General features: G+C 38.0%; 1 protein-coding gene across 9 annotated transcripts in view; it reads right to left on the bottom strand.

The window, feature by feature from the left end:
• The window catches only part of Rttn (rotatin), a 177,267-nt gene that overhangs the window by 99,676 nt on the left and 57,300 nt on the right, over positions 1–20,291 (bottom strand). For all 9 annotated transcript variants that reach the window (XM_039096615.2, XM_039096617.2, XM_039096616.2 and 6 more), the window contains 7 exons: positions 20,105–20,193; positions 19,029–19,146; positions 14,469–14,565; positions 13,831–13,899; positions 9,605–9,793; positions 8,862–9,101; positions 2,620–2,764 (listed from right to left, as the gene is read on the bottom strand). In XM_039096615.2, coding sequence (XP_038952543.1) covers positions 2,620–2,764; positions 8,862–9,101; positions 9,605–9,793; positions 13,831–13,899; positions 14,469–14,565; positions 19,029–19,146; positions 20,105–20,193 — 947 coding nt within the window. The remainder of the gene's footprint in view (positions 1–2,619; positions 2,765–8,861; positions 9,102–9,604; positions 9,794–13,830; positions 13,900–14,468; positions 14,566–19,028; positions 19,147–20,104; positions 20,194–20,291) is intronic.

The raw sequence follows: 20,291 nt of genomic DNA, 5'->3' as shown, positions 1-20,291 counted from the left end.
TCACTGAAAGTGGGCTTTGAGGTATCAAAAACTCAAGCCAGGCCTAGTCACTGCCTTGGGAACTGGACGTAAAATTCTAAGCTACTTCTCCAGCACTATGATATCTGTCTGCATGTTGCCATGATCCCATCATGCCCAAACCTCTGAAAATATAAACAAACCCCAATTAAATGCTCTCCTCTTATCACAGTGTCTCTTCACAGCAATAGAATACTAAGTCAGTTACCTACCTCTTGATATTTCCCTTTAACCTCCACATCCTGAAAGCAACAATATTGCTAAAGACACTAAATACTAATGTTATAGAACATGGAAAAATAGTGTTCAGTTCAACTAGAAGCTTCACCACTACTACTAACTAGCATTCATAGTTAGTATGAATCTCAGCCAGCTCCAAGATCCCTCCAAGTTACAATAGCCACTCACCTGCCTATCACATATACCCACTGATACAATAGTGCACAAATGTTATAGGAACAGTCAACGGTTTTTAAAAAAACTGGATTATAGGCCTGCTTCATGAAACTGAATCCATACATGATACTCAATTGGTCATAGGCCTTATGGGAAACCCTACTACTATTATTTTGATCAATGCACAAAGCAATAAAATGACTTCTAATGACATACTGCTATGCTCACAGATCATTGCATTGCTCAACTCTCGTCAGAAAAGCTTCTTACAGAAGATGGTAATAAACATCAAGACCCTCAACTGGACAATGCTCAGAAAGTAAGAGACTTTAGAGACACAGATCTTAAATGGAATGTTGTGCCATAACCCTCCCCCCATCAAGGTTCAGGGATCTATGTAGAAGAGAAGACAAAAAGTTGTAAAAGCCCAAAGTGGTAGAAGACTTCAAGAAAACAGTGTTTCCTAAACAACATAGTTGGTATACTTTTGTCCCCAAAAGATTGTAGCAGCATGCCCAAGACCTGTCTAAGTACAAGATAAGCAAAATCCCAGGAACAACAAGGAGAAATAGGCACAAAGTCCCACCACCACCTAGAAACTATCTGCAATTGCTAGCTGCTGAAAGAAGAGAAATTAGTTTTTGTTGTTTTTTTTTTTTTTAATGGGAAGATACTGGGTGTATCAACCACACTTCAGGACATTCCCTATGCTCAGGAATACTGGCCAACACGAATAGGACTCCTTGTTGTTTAGTGTGTGTGTGTGTGTGTGTGTGTGTGTGTGTGTGTGTGTGTGTGTGTACACAGGTGCACATGGGTACACATCTGTGCACATGTACACACACTCGTGTGGCATGCCCACACTTGTACTTCTTTTTGTTGCTTTGTTTGGGTTTCAGTGTTTTTTTAAGAGAAAGAAAGACTATGACATTGGGTGAAAAAAGAAATGTGGAAAGATCTGAGGGTGGTAAAAAAACTGGATTATAGGCCTGCTTCATGAAACTGAATCCATACATGATACTCAATTGGTCATAGGCCTTATGGGAAACCCTACTACTATTATTTTGATCAATGCACAAAGCAATAAAATGACTTCTAATGACATACTGCTATGCTCACAGATCATTGCATTGCTCAACTCTCGTCAGAAAAGCTTCTTACAGAAGATGGTAATAAACATCAAGACCCTCAACTGGACAATGCTCAGAAAGTAAGAGACTTTAGAGACACAGATCTTAAATGGAATGTTGTGCCATAACCCTCCCCCCATCAAGGTTCAGGGATCTATGTAGAAGAGAAGACAAAAAGTTGTAAAAGCCCAAAGTGGTAGAAGACTTCAAGAAAACAGTGTTTCCTAAACAACATAGTTGGTATACTTTTGTCCCCAAAAGATTGTAGCAGCATGCCCAAGACCTGTCTAAGTACAAGATAAGCAAAATCCCAGGAACAACAAGGAGAAATAGGCACAAAGTCCCACCACCACCTAGAAACTATCTGCAATTGCTAGCTGCTGAAAGAAGAGAAATTAGTTTTTGTTGTTTTTTTTTTTTTTTAATGGGAAGATACTGGGTGTATCAACCACACTTCAGGACATTCCCTATGCTCAGGAATACTGGCCAACACGAATAGGACTCCTTGTTGTTTAGTGTGTGTGTGTGTGTGTGTGTGTGTGTGTGTGTGTGTGTGTACACAGGTGCACATGGGTACACATCTGTGCACATGTACACACACTCGTGTGGCATGCCCACACTTGTACTTCTTTTTGTTGCTTTGTTTGGGTTTCAGTGTTTTTTTAAGAGAAAGAAAGACTATGACATTGGGTGAAAAAAGAAATGTGGAAAGATCTGAGGGTGGTAAGGGGAAGGAAAGTTCAAGCATTGTATGAACTTCTCTAAAATACCAAAACAAATTTAAAAACTCACTAACAAAAAATTTTAAATATAGCAAAAAGCTCACAAACAAAACTGGATTAATTAAACATGAATATTAATGGTCTCAGTCATTGTATGGAATGTCAATTAAATAAACAGAATCAATCATGTCAAGAAGACCACACTACATTAAACACTCAACACAATTCTCATTCAAAATAAGAATTATTTTACTTATCACATGCTATATAAGCATTACCCCTTCCAATATAAGTGATTTTTCCAAGTAAATTCCTTCCCAAACCAAAAATTTGAATTCTTTTAATATACTTACATGTCTAAGAAGTAATTCTAGAATCCAGTTTAAAAGTTCTACTGATGGATTTTTTCTTTGTTCCTTTATTAACTTATTCAAAAAATGTATGATATCTATTAGCAGTTTTTCATCTTCAGTGCAAGCAGGAAGTACTTGTAAAAACCTATATTTTGGAAAAAGACAGTAATCATGATTCCTAGCTCTTCAAAATGCAGACGTCATCATTGTTGGTCAAGTATGTATAGTTAGCACAAACACAGTATATTCTAAGATAAGAGTCTAGAGTTGTGAAATGCACAGAAGGAGGGAACGGGGCATTTGTCTCCCATAACCCCAGTATAGTGGAGAAAATTACGTGATGAACTTAATGGTGAAAGAGAATTAAGTGACAAGTAAGTCACCAAAAGAAAAATGCAAAAAAATGATCTACATTTGCCTTACCATGTACAAAGTTCTAGGTTCACTCAAAATAAAACATAAACTTCAGAGAAAAATACTAAAGGGGATGCCAGGGGCAAAAACAATCTCTCTACCTCTGTATTTTCAAGCTGGAAGTGTCAACTTTCACTAATAAGAATTGTGACTTCAAAACCAAGTCTGACCAATTAAGAAAATCAAGGTGCAAAAATAAGGAAGGGAGGAAGGGAGGGAGGGAGGGGAGGAGGGAGGGAGGGGAGGAAGGAGGGAAGGAGAGAGGGAGGGAGGGAAGGAAGGAAGGAAGGAAAGAAAAAAGGACGGACGGACGGATGGACAAACGAACAGACACACCAATCTTGCAAAGAAGTTACTAGATTTTGCAACAAGCAGAAAGAGGCTTAGGAAAAATAATTAAAGTTCAGAATTACAAAAGCCAAAGCAACTTTCGAAGATTTTTAAACAAACATTAGTATAAAAGAGCTTAAAGTAGTTAGACAAAAAATTTTCTGTAGGGGAGGAGGATCATGGAAAAAGCAAATAGGAAGAGAGATGAGATTCAACTGCTGGAGTACGCAGTAATAAGAATTGGGTCACTCATCATCCACTACCCACTGGACTTTTGCCAGTTTTAAAAACTTTCTAGACCCAAATCCATGGGGGAGAGAGCTGGACTTTCAGAAGTACATATAATGCTGAGAGCGCAGGGGAGACCACCAATCCTACTCACATGCCCAGGAACCTAAGCAGCAGAAACCAAGAACCTCCTGGAGCCCTCTGGACACAGGAACCTAGGAGCAGTCAGGGACAGGATCCTTCCAGTTTCTGCCTGCATTCAGAGTTGAAAACCAGTCTCCAGGAGCCCTGACACACCTGAGAGCAGAGGTAAGACCACCACTTCTGCTCCGAGGGACCTGCCTGGAGCCCTTAGGACTCAGGAACCTAGGAGCAGTCTGGAACGGGATCCTTCTGGTTTCTGCTTGCACCTAGAGCTGACCCTGTGACACAGCTCTCTGTACTGGATCCTGCTGGGAGAAAGCTGATCTCAAGGAGTGCTGACACACAGGCTTAAGAGAGGGTCCAGCCAGGGCTGGGGATTTAGCTCAGTAGTAGAGCACTTACCTAGGAAGCGCAAGGCCCTGGGTTCAGTCCCCAGCTCCGAAAAAAAGAACCAAAAAAAAAAAAAAAAAAAAAAAAAAAAAAAGAGAGGGTCCAGCCACTGTCAGAGACAGAAAGACAAGCTAACACCAGAGACAACCTGAGAGCAAAAGGCAAGCCCAGGAACCTAAGCAGCAGAAACCAAGACTACTTGGCATCATCAGAGCCCAGCTCTCCCACCAAAGCAAACACAGGATATCCAAACACACCGGAAAAGTAAGATTTGGATTTAAAATGACATCTCAAGAGGATGATAGAGGACTTTAAGAAGGACATAAATAACTCCCTTAAAGAAATATAGGACAACACAGGTAAATAAGTAGAATTCCTTAAAGAGGAAACACAAAAATCCCTTGAAGAATTAGAAGAAAACACAACCAAATAGGAGAAGGAATTGAACGAAACCATCCAGGATCTAAAAATGGAAATAGAAACAATGAAGAAAGAAATCACAAAGGGAGACAACCCTGGAGATAGAAAACCTAGAAAGGAGATCAGGAATCAGAGATACAAGCATCATCAACAGAATACAAGAAATAGAAGAGAGAATCTCAGGAGCAGAAGATACCATAGAAAACACTGACAGAACTGTCAATGAAAATGTAAAATGCAAAAAGCTCCTAACCCAAAACATCCAGGAAATCCAGGAAACAATAAGAAGATCAAACCTAATGAAAATAGGTATAAAAGAGAACGAAGATTTCCAACTTAAAGGACCAGTAAAACATCTTCAACAAAATTATAGACGAAAACATCCCTAACCTATAAAGAAATGCCCATAAACATACAAGAAGCTTATAAAACTCCAAATAGATTGGACCAGAAAAGAAATTCCTCCCGTCACATAATAGTCAAAACACCAAATGCACAAAACAAAGAAAGAATATATAAAGCAGTAAGAGAAAATGTCAAGTAACATATAAAGGCAGACCTATCAGAATCACACCAGACTTCTCACCAGAGACTTTGAAAGCCAGAAGATCCTGAACAGATGTCATATAGACCCTAAGAGAACACAAATTCCAGCTCAGGTTACTGTATCCAGCAAAACTCTCAATTAACATAGATGGAGAAACCAAGATATTAGATAATGAAACAAAATCTACACAGTATCTTCTGACAAATCTAGCCCTACAAAGGAGAACAGATAGAAAACTCCAACACAAGTAGGACAACTATACCCTAGAAAAAGCAAAAAAGTAATCTTCTTGCAACAAACCCAAAAGAAGAGAGCCACACAACATAATTCCTTCTCTAACATCATCATCAACAACAACAACAAAAAAAAACAAAAACAAAAACAAAAACAAAAAAAAAAAACCAGGAAACAACAATCACTGTTACTTAATATCTCTTAACATTAATGGACTCAATTCCCCAATAAAAAGACATAGACTAACAGACTTGATACATAAAGAAGACCCAGCATTTTGCTGCATAGAGGAGACACATCATCCAATGAGTATGATTGACAGACCCATGTTTCCAGCTGCATATGTAGCAAAGGGTGGCCTCGTTGGGCACCAATGTGAGGAAATGTCCTTGGACTCCCAGGGTAGGGGAATATCAGGGCAGGGAGGCAGGAAGGGGTGATCTTTTAAGTGAGGGAACACCCTTATAGAAAAAGGGGAAGGGGGATGGGATAGGAGTTTATGGATGGGAAATCAGGAAATGGGATAACATTTGAAATATAAATAAAAAGTCTAATAAATTATAAAAAAATATTTCTAGAACCTCGATGCTTTTATTGTTAAAATGAGGAAATGCAGACAAAGATGTGGTTAGGCAGTTTTCTTTATAGTCATGTGGCTACTAAGTGTTAGACAGTAGATACTTGCTAAATTACACCTTTTCACTTAAAATCTCCACTTTGCAAAATGACAGTCAGTTGAGAAGATACCAAGTCTTGTTTTAAAGGAATACATAATAATTTCTAGAACTTTTCCATGATATCTAACATAATCATAAATACACATAATCATCCCTGTACTCATTCTGTATTGACTTCCATATTCTTTAAGTCCATGTGTAATTTCTTTCTTTCTCTTGCTTAAAGATTATTCTCTTACAGGAGGCCTATGCCCCTTTGCCTGGCATCTTTTCTGTTTCATCCTTCTTAACTCTATTATGTCTTGACTTAAATTTCTTCCACTGAAATATTAGTTCCCTACTGGCATAAGGTTAGAACTTGCTCATCCAGTCTTCCACCCATTTCTTCCTCAGGCGCTGTACTACTTACTATTCACAATACTGTTTGCTGTCTTCACCATGAGTTCCATAAGAGGGAACATACCTATTTGGCTTTCTATTAAATTTCCTAGAAGTGACTTGCATCTAGTAGGTAAACAATGTTAACTAAATGCAATAAGGGGAAAAAATGTAATATCCCTTTTCCTTGCCTACTCCATTCCTTATTACATGTCCTATTTAAACGTCATCACATCATGGTGAAAGAGGAAGTGTGAACAAGTAAGTCTAAGGAACATTGAGAGAATGTAAGGAGAAAAATCAGAGAAGAAATTATAGTTGTACTTAAATAACTGGAGAGATGTAACATGCGAAGTGAGTGAGGATTAGTTTTAAGTAAGTTTAAAGGATATACTGGTAGGAATAACTACAAAAGCAAAAGCAAAAATAGTTCAAAGCTAGAACTTCTGGTCCAAGTGCAAAAATGAAACAGTCTTTCTTTAGAAGAGGTCCTCACATGAATGTACATGGCTGCTTAACAGGGAAACACAGAAAGGGATTCAATGAGTACATGGGTAGACAAAATAATCTCTACATGCTGCTATTCATCCAATCTGCGTTAATTAGGTTCCTAAACCAAAATTTGCAGTTGCAATTGTTCAAGTCCTTTCTACAGCATAGCACTGTATTTAAGTATAACTTACACATATCCTCTCACAAGCATTAAACTGTAACATTACTTTGACTACCCAATACAATATAAATGTTATCATACAGTTGTTACACTGTATTGTCTAGGAAACAATTACATAAAAAATAAACAAAACAAGACAAAAAAACACCTTTTCATCACAGATGCTTCTTTTGGGGGAACTGATTATGTATATGTATATATGTGTGTTATGTGTGTGCAGGTGCCCAAGGAGGACTGATGAGGGAAGGGAATCTCCAGAAACTAAAATTATAGGAAATTCTGAGCCACCCAATGTGGATGTTAGGAAATAAGGAGGGTTCTTTGCAAGAGAAGTAAGTCTCTTACCCACTGAACCATCTGACCAGCCGTTGTTATTATTCTTATTATTTTCAATATACACTTGGCTAAATGCATGGTTGTAGCAGATGCATACTTATGAGGCACACACATACAATTCTGTCCTTGTATGTGGAAAACATAATCCTAAAAAATGTGACTCTCACATAGTTTCTGCTACTATTCAATTTGAACTCCCCTGGAGGCTCCACTGATACAAACTTATTAGAGAGCCTTTGTTTCACTGTGGTATAGCATGCAATTATAGTTTTAATGTGCAAAAGAAAACCTAGCATGTACAATTACATCAAGATATATTAATGGCTTTTGTTGTTTATTTTTTTGACAAACAATATATCAAAAGAATTGAAACTGCAAAATTTGCACATGCTTTAGTTGGTATGTATAAAAGAAGTAGCCTGATAAAACATTACTAATGTGCTTGTTTGCCGATTTACATAGTATAATAATATCCCTACTGTGGCCTATTTCTAGCTACAATTTACTAGGGGGCTGTGAAAAATTATAGCACACAATACAACAGTACATCCATAAAAGATCTATTATAAATAACCACCAGAGCACAGACAATAGTAAAATGTAAAGCAATTAAAAAGTGACAATTTTCATGTTTGCTGCTTTTACTTTTCATATAATTTAATTCATAAATTAACAATATATGAAATTATACTGCATAATAATTTTTATGTAATTAATTGGAAAAATCCATAATCGTGACACCACCACCTCACAAGCTGGTTCAGCATGCCACTGGAGAGGGTAAGTTCTTTTACACTCTTAACAAGGAACTGGAGAACTTCAAATTCACAAGCTCATATCACCTAACACTTTGAAAATCATATGCTGTGCCTATTTAGAAAAATACACATCTACACTATTCATGTGAAACATAAGATGAAAAATTGCTTTGAGGGAAGGTTTCTCAGTCTTGTTTCAAATGGAGCCATCTGCTATCAGTTCAACATCTGAAATTTACAAGATAGAGTCTTTCCAATAACTACCAAAGACAGCCATATGGCCATTAACTTCATGGAATTTGAACAGAAAGAAAACTGAAATCATTTATTTGAGAAGAAAACAAAGGCAAAATAAAACGACCAGTAGCAGGTGTACAGAACCTATTTGTCGTCAATCTACTATGGCTCTATTCGTTTAAAATAATGAATATTATTTCAATGTAATGAATCCAATAGCTATGTTTCAGCCAATGTTGTAACCTTATTATAAGAAACTTTCTTCAGAAATGCTGGAACTGAGGTAAAGTTTTTCTCTTTTGTTATTATTTATCACAGATAAGTAAATAGCAGTTTAGTTTTTCTTTCTGTTTAAAGCATCTCTCTCATGATAGCAACTGTACAAATATACACTCTTCCCTGCAAAGGTTTGAAGATAATCCTAAACATAATTCAAAGCAGGTCTTTCAAACTGGCAGCCTTAAATTTACACTAACCTGTTCAGCACAGTGTGCCAGGCCAAGGACTTTAAAGTAAACCCACATGGACCAATATCATCCTTCAAAGACAGTTTGTCGTTCAAAAGATAAAAACTCATCCTGGTAATAGCAGCCCTCACATCCCTGTGGCCTCCAGCCTGAACAATGGACTGAAGGCAGTCCTTCAGCCCACTATCCGTGTATGTGATCTTCAGTGTAAGGATATCTTCTGTGGACAGCTGCAGTGTATCTGAAAATCTAAGCATAAAAAGAAAAAGAACATAAGCCCATACTTATTTCTATTCATAAGCCTCTTAAAAATTCTGTTTGGCTTCATGTGCTTTTCAATAAAGGTTAACTTATAGTTAAATACTAACATATAAATCTATCAATAGCACAGTTTCACATTAGCATTCCAACTGTGGATACTGACTTTCCCTTCTTATCAATGACACACCAATATATTGTTACTCATGGGAGCCAATTACCACATCTAGAAGTAAGAATATTCTTGGGTACACATTACTCTTTCCAAATGATTTACAACTATTAACTGAATAAACACTATACAGTTTAGAAACAGTTTAGACAGCATATAATTGTTAATAAGCACAGACCTAAAAGAAAACGAAAATATAATCTTAAATTACAATCAGTTGATGATATCAAGGTAAAAATGCTTTTAAAAACTTTTAAGAACTTCTGAAGCCTAATTAATTTCATGTAATTTGTTTGTGATTTATCTTAATATAACTACTTACTCCTGAATTTTAGTTTCAGAGGTCGTTTGTTTCAATAGATTATCACTCCCATGATACCATGCCAGGTTCCAAGCTATTCTCAGCATATCTGACACAGGCTTGAGGGCCAAACATTCAGTAGATAATGGCAAAACTATTGAGTAAGGACTCACAGCGTGGTGGCCATTCACATAAACTGGTAGGTGATACCTAAAGAAAATGAATTTAAATAGTTACAAACTTTAAATTAGTAAACAGGACTCAAATAATGAACCAGAAGTGTGAGCTAGTTTTGTGACTCCCATACATAACAATGTTAAATTTATCACATCTTACATAATAGTTTAATTATTCTGTCACTCTCCTCTACATTCTCCAAGATACTGTATTACTCTTTCCTATCTATGAATGGCTACATTCTCTACATTAGGGTTGTTACTGAGATAGTCAGTGCTCCCTGAAGTCAGGAACATAATTACACTGAAAATTAAAGGTGGTTTGCTAAAACAAGGATGCCGACTATTTTTGACAAACACTGTTCCAAACCACCATTTCTCTACTTATGCTGGGTAATGCAATGGCATACAGATGGACAAAAATAAGGCTCTCGAGGGAGCTACAGAATTGCCTATGATCAAAGTTACTAAGTGACTGCACTCCATGCACTGCTTTCCTTTGACCGAGTGATCAATAAACTCAAGACTACACAAGTATTTCTAGATACAAGAAGAAATTAAATACTGATGTCTCTTAAATGAACTCAAAGCAATTTAACAGTGGTGGCTAGCAAGACAGTCCCAGTTCATATGCTATATGTAAAGTATAACTTTAATAATGTAACATATTCCAATAGGTTGAAGCTATAGTTCAGCAATCAAATTCTTGTCCAGGACCAAGGAAGCCTGAGCTCTTTAAGAGAAAAAGCAAAAAACAAAAATCAACACCCCCCACCAACCCACATGTCTCTAATTTACATATTAATGACTAATTTTTCCCATTAATTTATTTTTTACTCACTTTACATCCCAACTGAAGTATCCCTCTCTTTTCAGGTACCCCCTCACAATGCTCCCCTCCCGCATATTCCCTAATCCTCATTAATGACCACTGTAATACAAGTAATTATATCATTTAGCTTACAAGAACACATGCTTTCTTTCTGACTTTCTACACACCAATGAAGGAGAAACAATGCTATAATTTCATATCTACATCAAACTATGATTTATCAAGTAAAGCTACTTTTAACAAGCTTTTAACATTCTAATAGCAATTTAAACATTTTAATAGCAATTTTCCACTGAAAACTAATAAACTGGGGATGACAAGCTGTCTCACTGGTTAAGAGCACTTGCCACTCTTGAAGAAAAGCAAGCTAGCTTCTCAACACCCACATCAGGCAGCTCACAAAAGCCTATAGACACAGACCCAAGAAATCTGATTCTTTTTTCTGGTTTCTCCACACGCGTGCACGCGCGCGCGCACACACACACACACACACACACACACACACACACACACACATACACACACACACACACACACACACACACGCACACGCACACACACAAATAAGTTTGGGTTTTTTCTAGACAAAAAACTCTCTTTTTAAATGAACAGCTACTGCTAGTCTCAAGGAGCCTTGATTATTCTGTGCCAGAAAGCAACCAAACACTGATTCATGAGGGCAGGTTAGAAAGACACAAGAGCTGCAAAGAAAGATAATGGATGACGTTCTTCTTTTGCTGTTGTTTCTGTTTTGCCTCTTGGCATATTTTGAAAAACTGTAATCAAGTTGCTTCTATTCTTTTCTTTTTTGTTATTTTTCTTTCACAATCAAGATTTTATTCTCCTCCTAGCCCACACTCCTATTTCTCCATATCCCATACCTAACCACCCACCATCTCCACTAGGGTGTCTGTACCCCACACACCCCACCAGACCTCTAAACTCCTTGGGCCTCCAGTCTCTTGAGGGTTAGGTGCATCTTCTCTGACTGAACCCAAACCTGGGAGTCCTCTTCCGTAAATGTGTTGAAGGCCTCATTTCAGCTGGTGTATGCTGCCTGGTTGGTGATCCAGTGTCGGAGAGATCTCAGGGGTCCAAGTTAACTGAGACTGCTGGTCCTCCTACAGGGTCACCCTCCTCTTTAGCTTCCTCCAGCTTTTCCCAAATTCAATCAGAGGGGTCAACAGCGTCTGTCCATTGGTTGGGTGTACATATCTGCATCTGACACTTTCACCTGCTTGTTGGGTCTTTTAGAGGGCAGTCAGGAGAGGTCCCTTTTTCTGAGCAATCCACAGCTTCAGTAATAGGGCCAGGCCTTGCTGCCCGACTTGAGCTAGACCACATTTTAGCCTGTCCCTGGACCTTCTTTTCCTCGGGCTCTTCTCCATTTACTCTCTGTAGTTCTTCCAGTTAGGAAGAATTATGGGTCAGAATTTTAACTGTGAGATATCAACCCCATCCTTTTCTTGATGTCCTGTCTTTCTGCTGGAGATGAGCTCTACAAGTTCCCGCTTCCCACTGTAGGGCATTTCATCTAGGATCCCCATCCTTTGAGTTCTGAGGGTCTCTCACCTCCCAGATCTCTGGTACATTCTGGAGGGTCCTCCCACTCCTACCTCCTGAGATGGCCTGTTTCCATTCTTCCCCCTAGACATCAGGGCTTCCGTTCTTTTCCCCCACCAAATACCAGATCATGTCCCTCTCCCATCCCAATCCCTATCCCCTTTTCCTCCCCAGTCCATAACATAATAATCATGGTAAGCAGAGGGAGGGAGGGCCTTGGGTGAGAGAGGGAAGGAGGAAATAAGGAGGACAGCATCAGGTATGGAGGGAGACAAGAGAGAGGCCCAAAGGAACAGGAGAATGAATGGAAATATGCAGCTGCCAGGGCTGGGGGGGAACCTCTAGAAAAATCTGAGACCTGGGATGGGAGAGACTTCCAGGACTCAATATGGGTAACCTTAGCCAAAATTCCCAACAGTGGGGATATGGAACCTAGAGAGACCACTTCCAGTAGTCAGACAGGACCCCCAATAGAAGGATGGAGACATCAACCCACATACAAAACATTAGACCCCAAACTGCTCCTGTCTAAAAGAAATGCAGGAACAAAAATGGAGCAAAGACTGAAGGAATGGCAACTAGTGACCGTCACAACTTGGGATCCACCCCATGGGCACTCCAAACACTTTTACGGATGCTTACAGACTGGAATCTAACGTGCTCCGACAGGCTTTATCAGAAGCTGAATGAGACAGACACTCATACTCACAGTCAAGCATTGGACGGAGGTCAGGGACCCCTAGGAGTTAGGGCAAGGATTGAAGGAGCTGAAAGGGATGGTGACCCCATAAGAAGACCAACAGTATCAACTACCTTGGAAACCTAATAGCTGCTAGAGACTGTGACTGACAAAGAGCTGTCTGAGGCCCTGGAACTTATGTACCATAGGGCTGCCTTTCTAGCCTCAGTGGGAAAGGATTAACCTAATCATGTAGCAAAGTAGGGAGATCCTGGGGGAGGTGGGATAGATGGGGATACTCTCTCAGAGGTGGAGGGGAGGGGAGGTAGAAGGAAGACCTGTTTGAGGGGGTACAAGGAAAGGGGCAACATTCGAAATATAAATAAACATTTTTTTAAATGCACTTTGTTGATAAAAGTCAGCAAAAATAAGCTATACTGACAAAAATGAAAACAGAATTACATTCTGGAGTAGTAAAAAGTAATTTAAAAAAGGTGGAAGAAGTTTGTGACCTAGAAGTAACAGCCATTTTCTTTATCTGCATAGTATTTTCTAGTGTTTACTGAGAAATACAAGGGTTGTGTATAATTTCATGTATATTATACATAAAAAAATGACATATATTTTCAAGTTCTAAATGTACATATAATAAAATTCAACACATGATCTTGATTATATTCTGAATTTTGAAACAGTGAAAAAAATTTTCTAAAGCTTCTTTTCAAATGATTGAAAATAGAGATTATATGTGGAGAAAGGGACAGCATGTGAACAATGACTCAGGGCTGAAGGGACACTGAAATAAGCTGTCCTGTAAACTTGCAAGAGATTGAAGTAAAAAGCTGATTGGAGGGAGCAGAACTCATGGACCCTTCAAAGAATCCCAGTGAGGAAATTCTGGAAGTCCTGACAAAGAAGAGACTGAAACAATTACAGACAGCAACTTCGCCTTTGTGAAATAAACTTACTAGTTATGAAAATAAGACAAATTCTTTACCTTCTAAAGACTGAAACAGGCAAACTGAAGACTGATGACAAAGAAGGTTTATTAGAAGAATTATCAGACCTATAAAAAGAAGGCAAAATGAAAACTGAGTAGGCCAAAGTTCTGAGAGGTACAGCCCACTCCTTCTTAGACAGTGCATTTGAGATTATTACTAAGTCTAACATTCAGTATAGTCGAGTGTTTGCTATCACCTGAACTGAAAGTAAACTGTATTTCTGTTTGTAGTTTCATATAATAAGCATTCATATAACAAAGTAGATATACTAGCAAGTGACATCTGTGACCCCTCTGACTGATGCTTCTTAGGGTCACATTAATCAAATATTATTATTCTAAATATTTTCTCCTCTTGTAAATAATAATTTTTAAAGCATACAATGCTGAAATATATATTAAAAACATATCCAAGACAAAAATCACTATAATAATTACTTTTTTAATTTTGTACTTAGTTATGCTCAAAAAAGTAACTGAGGGTGACTTTCTGAAAGCATGGGTTTTTAAATATCGTTTACTCACACCTACTCAAACTGAAGAGGATGAATGATGTGTACAGCATGGAAAGAAGAGTGCATCATACCTTAGATAACTCAGGGCAAAAGCACACCAATAAAATCCTTATATCTCACCACATATCCATTCTTGATACTTCATCGAACAACAGAAGACAAAACAATGCCCCGACTTCAGCCACCACAGCACAGTCTTCATGAAATATCAAGGAAACTGAGGGAAAGAGGGAATGCAATTTCATAAAATATTAAGCTTGTAAATGTCTTACACTTGAAACTTGAAAGAAAAAGAAATATAGCAATAACCCAGAAAAACTGACATATCTAAAACACTGTCTCTCAAGCTACCAAATGTGTGAGAGTTACTAGGAAGGCAACAGTTCTATGTAAGTAATGTGTATCTCCAACACCTTCCCAGAAAATGCTGACAGTACTGGTCCAGAGCCACACATGCAGACTTGTTCACTAAACACTGTCCAGTTGCAGGTGATCTCAGCAAAGAAATCCAAGTCAAGGGATGCTTTATCAAGTTACATAATTCTAGCTGAAGTTTTCTTACTAGACATCCTTTATAACTTTGGATCTTAGGAACAAATATGGTCCTATAACTTAGACTTAATACTAAAATGTTGTACTTATGCTTTGTTATTCTGTCTTTTTTACTCACTAGGAGAAAATGTAGGTAAAAACATCCAGAGTTAGCAGGTAATAACACTAGCTTCACCACATACTAGTTCAGAGGGCTAGTCACGTCCTTTACCATAAAAAAAAAGCCTCATCTACTTCTGCAACATTCCCAATGAGACATTTTTCACTATTTGAAAACTAAGAAATACTAAACAAACTGAATTAATAGTTGTACCATCACACACAAATAGTAACAATACAGAATCTTCACATTTATAGACTCACAAACAAGAAATCTGTATTTTAGATACAAACTTTCCTAATTGTACAAAAAGATAAATATGTAGTTAGCATTATTAAAAATATAACCTAAAAAGTAAAAAAATAAGAATTATATAAAAATGAACGAATATTAAAAAGATGGTTTGGAGTGTATAAATAGTAAAAAATTTCTGAAGTACAACTGGCTATTGTATGAGGCTAAAACAGATTTGGAACCTTACCTTAAATTTTATTTCCATTAAAATATTTAAGTTTATTAAAGGCTTTAGCTATAATACAAGCTTGTTTCTTGATATATTTTTAAATAGCTTATAAACCAGTGAGGTTGCATAAGGATTCTTTTATATCTTTAGTTTTCATTTCTCCTTTATCCACTCTTTCCCCTACTCCCCTGTGTGAGAACTGCTTAACTTCAGTTCCCACTCCACCCCAGGCCAATTCCTTCATTTCACATGTGATATACTACACCCCTCATTTTATCTTTTACTAAGGCAGCAAAACCTCATGCACACTTTAGTTTGGTTATCTTCTCCTCAACAGCCTATTTGAACTATTATTTTTATCTACAAAAAAAATTTTAAATGAGACACCCCCAGACATAGCAGACTGTGAAGAAACTGGCTTGAAGAACTTAACCACATTCCAGAGTAAGGGCAGCAGTTCTTATGACAGTGCATGCGTAAGATGACGAAAAATGATTTCTGACAATATGAAATCTGAAACAAATATTCAGTAATATGGCAAATGAAACAAAAAACAACAATACGTCATTCTTTTTAAGGGATATTAGAAAATAACAGAGATGATAAAAACCTATAGAAGGTTGGGGATTTAGCTCAGTGGTAGAGCACTTGCCTAGCAAGCGCAAGGCCCTGAAAAAAAAAAAAAACCTATAGAATTTTATTTTGTATAGCTCAACAACTGTCTGGAACTTTGCAATGGGGATATGTAACTTGTTATCATTTTTAAGAAAGATAAAGAATTTGGAGTTCTTCTGCCTCTACTACATATCTAGCTAGTACTAGGAATATGCTGAAGCACCCAAGTACCTGTGAGACCTCAATTTCCTCCCTCTCTAACGATATCATGAATACTGTCTTCTGGGGACTATGGGAGGGAACCTGGTGGGGAAGAAGTGAGGTGGAGAGCAAAGCTCCATTGGCTCCTGCACCTCCTCCAAGAATCCTGACCTGCTGTACATGGTACTCTGAGATGGCTCCAGCACACAGGTGAATCAGGGAGTTGGCTGCTTTCCCTATTCACAGGAATGGCAATCTCCCTGGATGATTAACCCTCTCCCCTACAGAGTCGTGGACAAGTGAATTACATTCAGCAGGACAATGTGTGCAATTCCCGCTTGGCCACTGATTCTGTAACTGCCCCCTGGTTAGCTGAAAAACTGTATATAAGTTTATTGTACTGAACAAGGAAGTTAGATCTGCACCCTGATGCTGGTCTCTAGAATAATAATTCCAGAATCCATCCTCTCTGCCTCCATTCCCCTCCCTCACTCACTTCATCCCTGTTCCTGTTCCCATCCCCTCACTATTTAACTTAGATTCTATCCCTACAATATAGTATAAGATTCTGTCATAGCAAGGCTATAATTCAAAACAGAGCTTTGCCAAGATTATTTAATCATTAAAGCCTGTCAATCAGTTTTCCATACTAGGACAGAATAATCTCTAAAACACATGTTCCCACTTAACAGTCTCGTATAATTCCTCCCTGCTCTTTCTTACTGGATCTTACACGAGCTGCCCTCCTTACAATTTCCATTTCCCCTTCATTTATGTTCCTTTGAATTTACACTGCTCCTAGCAAGCTAACGTGTGGAGCATATCTTCTTCCATTATCAGTAGCTCAGTCACGTCCATCTGAATTCCCATGCAATGCTCAAAGCCCAGCTCAGACACCATGGTTCCTAGAAGCATCATCTATTACCTCCCTCACACTAATTAACACATTCAGCACTTCCTCTGGTACCAGGCATCCCACTTCAGGTATTATATGCTGTATTTTTAATTGTTTATAAAGACAGTCCCTTTGGCATGCTAATAACTCTAATAAAAGGGCCTACTACCGCATCTAAAGCATAGTATGTGCTTCATAAATGCTTACAGAGGAATAGTTTCCTGGCAGAGTAGCTGGTTAAAAAATAAAAATTTCCCTGTGTACACATGACAGAGAACAATTGCTAAAAATACCCAAAGGATACAGATTATGTGGCCATAGAAAGTACTTTTGAAAGCTAGGAGTGTAGCTCACTGGTGCAGCACTTGTCTCGCACATACAAAACTTCAGTTAATTCCCAACACCATCCCAAACATGCAAAAATGCTTTAGTATCTGCTAGATACTCATAAGTGCAGTATTTGAATAATTTAAAAGAAAATGGGTAAATGAGAGACTAGATGAAATTAAAAGAGTTAATAAGAGAATTATTAACATAAAAAAGTTAAAGATAGACACAATGGAACACAGTGTGTTCTGCTAGCACTCAGAAGGCAGAGAGAAGCTGATCACTTCAAGACCACCTTATACTAAGTTCTAGCCAAAAACTGCTGCAGAGAGATACCCTTTCTGAGAACAATTTTAAAAAGAAAGCTACAAATGAAAAATAAGTAAGTGTTTTTAAAGGGGAAAGATGAAATCAGAAGTCTATACTTGCTATCCCTTCAGGTGATCACTACGTAAAGATCTATAAAAAATCTCACACTCTACTTATATAATTTTATGATGTTAAAAATGAATTTTTTTTTTTAGCCTGGTTTGGACTTTCACAAATGATTCTTAAACTGTGTCCTACTCATTTTGTAAGCAGATTATCACTGAGGGTAAAATTCTAAAATAAAATTATTTTATAATACTAAATATTCTAATATAAACATCATTTATCTCACCAATGCCTAACAGGTCACAAAATATTGAAACATTTGACCAAAACGCCTCTTTAGAATAATTAAAAGCAGTGAGGTGATGCTGGAGGAAACACAGTGCTTGTAGAACACTATGCTGGTCAGCCTGGGGTGGGAACCTGACTAGGGCTGGACAGAACCAAGGCAGCCTGTGCTGGATCTCGGCCGCAGCACAGACGGAATCTGGGGACTGGTGCCCTCTGCCCGTCCGCCTTCAGACCCCCTTGCATAACACACTCATTCTGTGCTCTGTTCCTCTGGAGAATCCTACCTCGTATAAAAATACTCAAGTCTGTATTAAAAGCAAATGATAAGAAATAACATAAACCCATGTTTTCTCTCAAATTATCATTAACATCCAATCAAACCTAGAATTATTTTTTAAAGCACATTTTAAAAATGTTTTTTAAAATGACACGCATAAACAGATGCTCAGAGTAGGTCACTCAGTGTGATAGAGTTAGGTCTCCAGTCTCAATCCCAGCCTGATCTCATACACAAATGCCAAGCGAAGGTGCAAGAGAAAACAGAGGTAGGACACAGATACTAAGGGAAAGGAAAAAAACAGCTGGCCTTGCTCTTCACAATGTTCGCCATATAAGTAGTAAACTCCATATTAACAAGCAGGTGCAGAGACCAATCCACGTTCACTCAGCATTTCTCAGCTGCTGCCTACTTGGGCAACAGCAGTAGAAGGGATAATTCCAAACACACATTAGGTGCTTTTTAAGATTATGTTTTCAGTATAGTAAACAGTAAGGAACTCTGTTCTCCTACTACAGTGAGAAGTAACTTTAGCCTTCAGTCAGAGTATAAGCACAGGTGGAGCCCTTCGGGCACTACTTACTCACCTCTGAGTAAGAGGGTCAAGAGAGAGGCCTGCTGTGACAAAGAGGCACGGATAACCAGGTCAGCACACACAACCTTCCTCAGGAGTGTGAGACATGGCCGAATCAAGCATTCTATAACCTGCCAGCAGGAAAGAAGATAAAATATACCACATTATCCTATTCTAAGTTTAATTGCTTTCTCATCAATTTATATGAAACTAAGATGAAAGGATGTTAAATATTACATATTTAAATTATATTGAGAGTTACTTTAAACACTGGGCTGGAGAGATGGCTCAGTGGTTAAGGAACACTGCCTCTTCTTGCAGAAAACCCAAGTTCAACTCCTAGCACCCACAGGGTGGCTCTCCACTGTGTGTAACCCCACTTCTAGGAAATCCAATGCCCTCTTCTGCCCTTTATTGGCACCAGGCACCCACATGATGTGCAGGCATATATTCAGGAAACCCTTATACTCATAAGTTGATGATTATTTTAATTTTAAAAAACTACTTAAAAATAAAAGCAATATTGAATACACTTCTCTTTATAAAACTATCTTATTTCTCCTTTATAAACCCTTTTTAGAAATAAAAAAAAGATGAGTTGGTATCCCTTTTGACACTACAAATCCAACTATTCTCTCTAAATTCAGTTCCAAACAAATTAAACCAACCTACTGGGCTGGAAACATGGCACAGTGGGGAAATTACTTGCTCTGTAAGCAGAAGGACCTGGATCTGAGCCCTAGCTTCCATGGACAATCTCAGTGTAGTACACCAGAACATGGTGGGTGAGGCAGATGGATGCTACAGATTCCTAACCAGCAAAAGCCCTGAGTGAAGTCCAACAAAAGCCCTGAGTGAAGTACAGCTGAATGAAAAACCCCATCTCAAAAGTAATATGGAGAGGGAAAGAAGATATCCAGTTTCACTTGCTTGCCTCCACACATCCATGCACAGGCAAGTACGCTTGCATGCATATATGCATACACCATACAACACACACATGTACATGCACATCTGCAGAGGCATACAGAAATAACCTCTTTACCAAAAAATCCGACCTATAATAAATGTCTGACTTCATTGTCTTACCTTGCCATCTTGACCCACGAATTCATTTAGGTATCCAATAATCTTCTCAATTAAGCACAACTTTTTCACCACAGTATGCATTTTAATATCTACAGACAAAACAGTATTAAAAGTTAAATAAATGTTTGTGGCTTTAAAAACATGTTGAAATATATGAGACAGTTATATGCATACAAATTTCTAGATA

Source organism: Rattus norvegicus, chromosome 18 (assembly GCF_036323735.1).
Source record: "Rattus norvegicus strain BN/NHsdMcwi chromosome 18, GRCr8, whole genome shotgun sequence".
Classification (NCBI taxonomy): domain Eukaryota; kingdom Metazoa; phylum Chordata; class Mammalia; order Rodentia; family Muridae; genus Rattus; species Rattus norvegicus.
The sequence above is the reverse complement of the archived record's forward strand: the minus strand, read 5'-3'. Positions and strand labels throughout refer to the sequence as shown.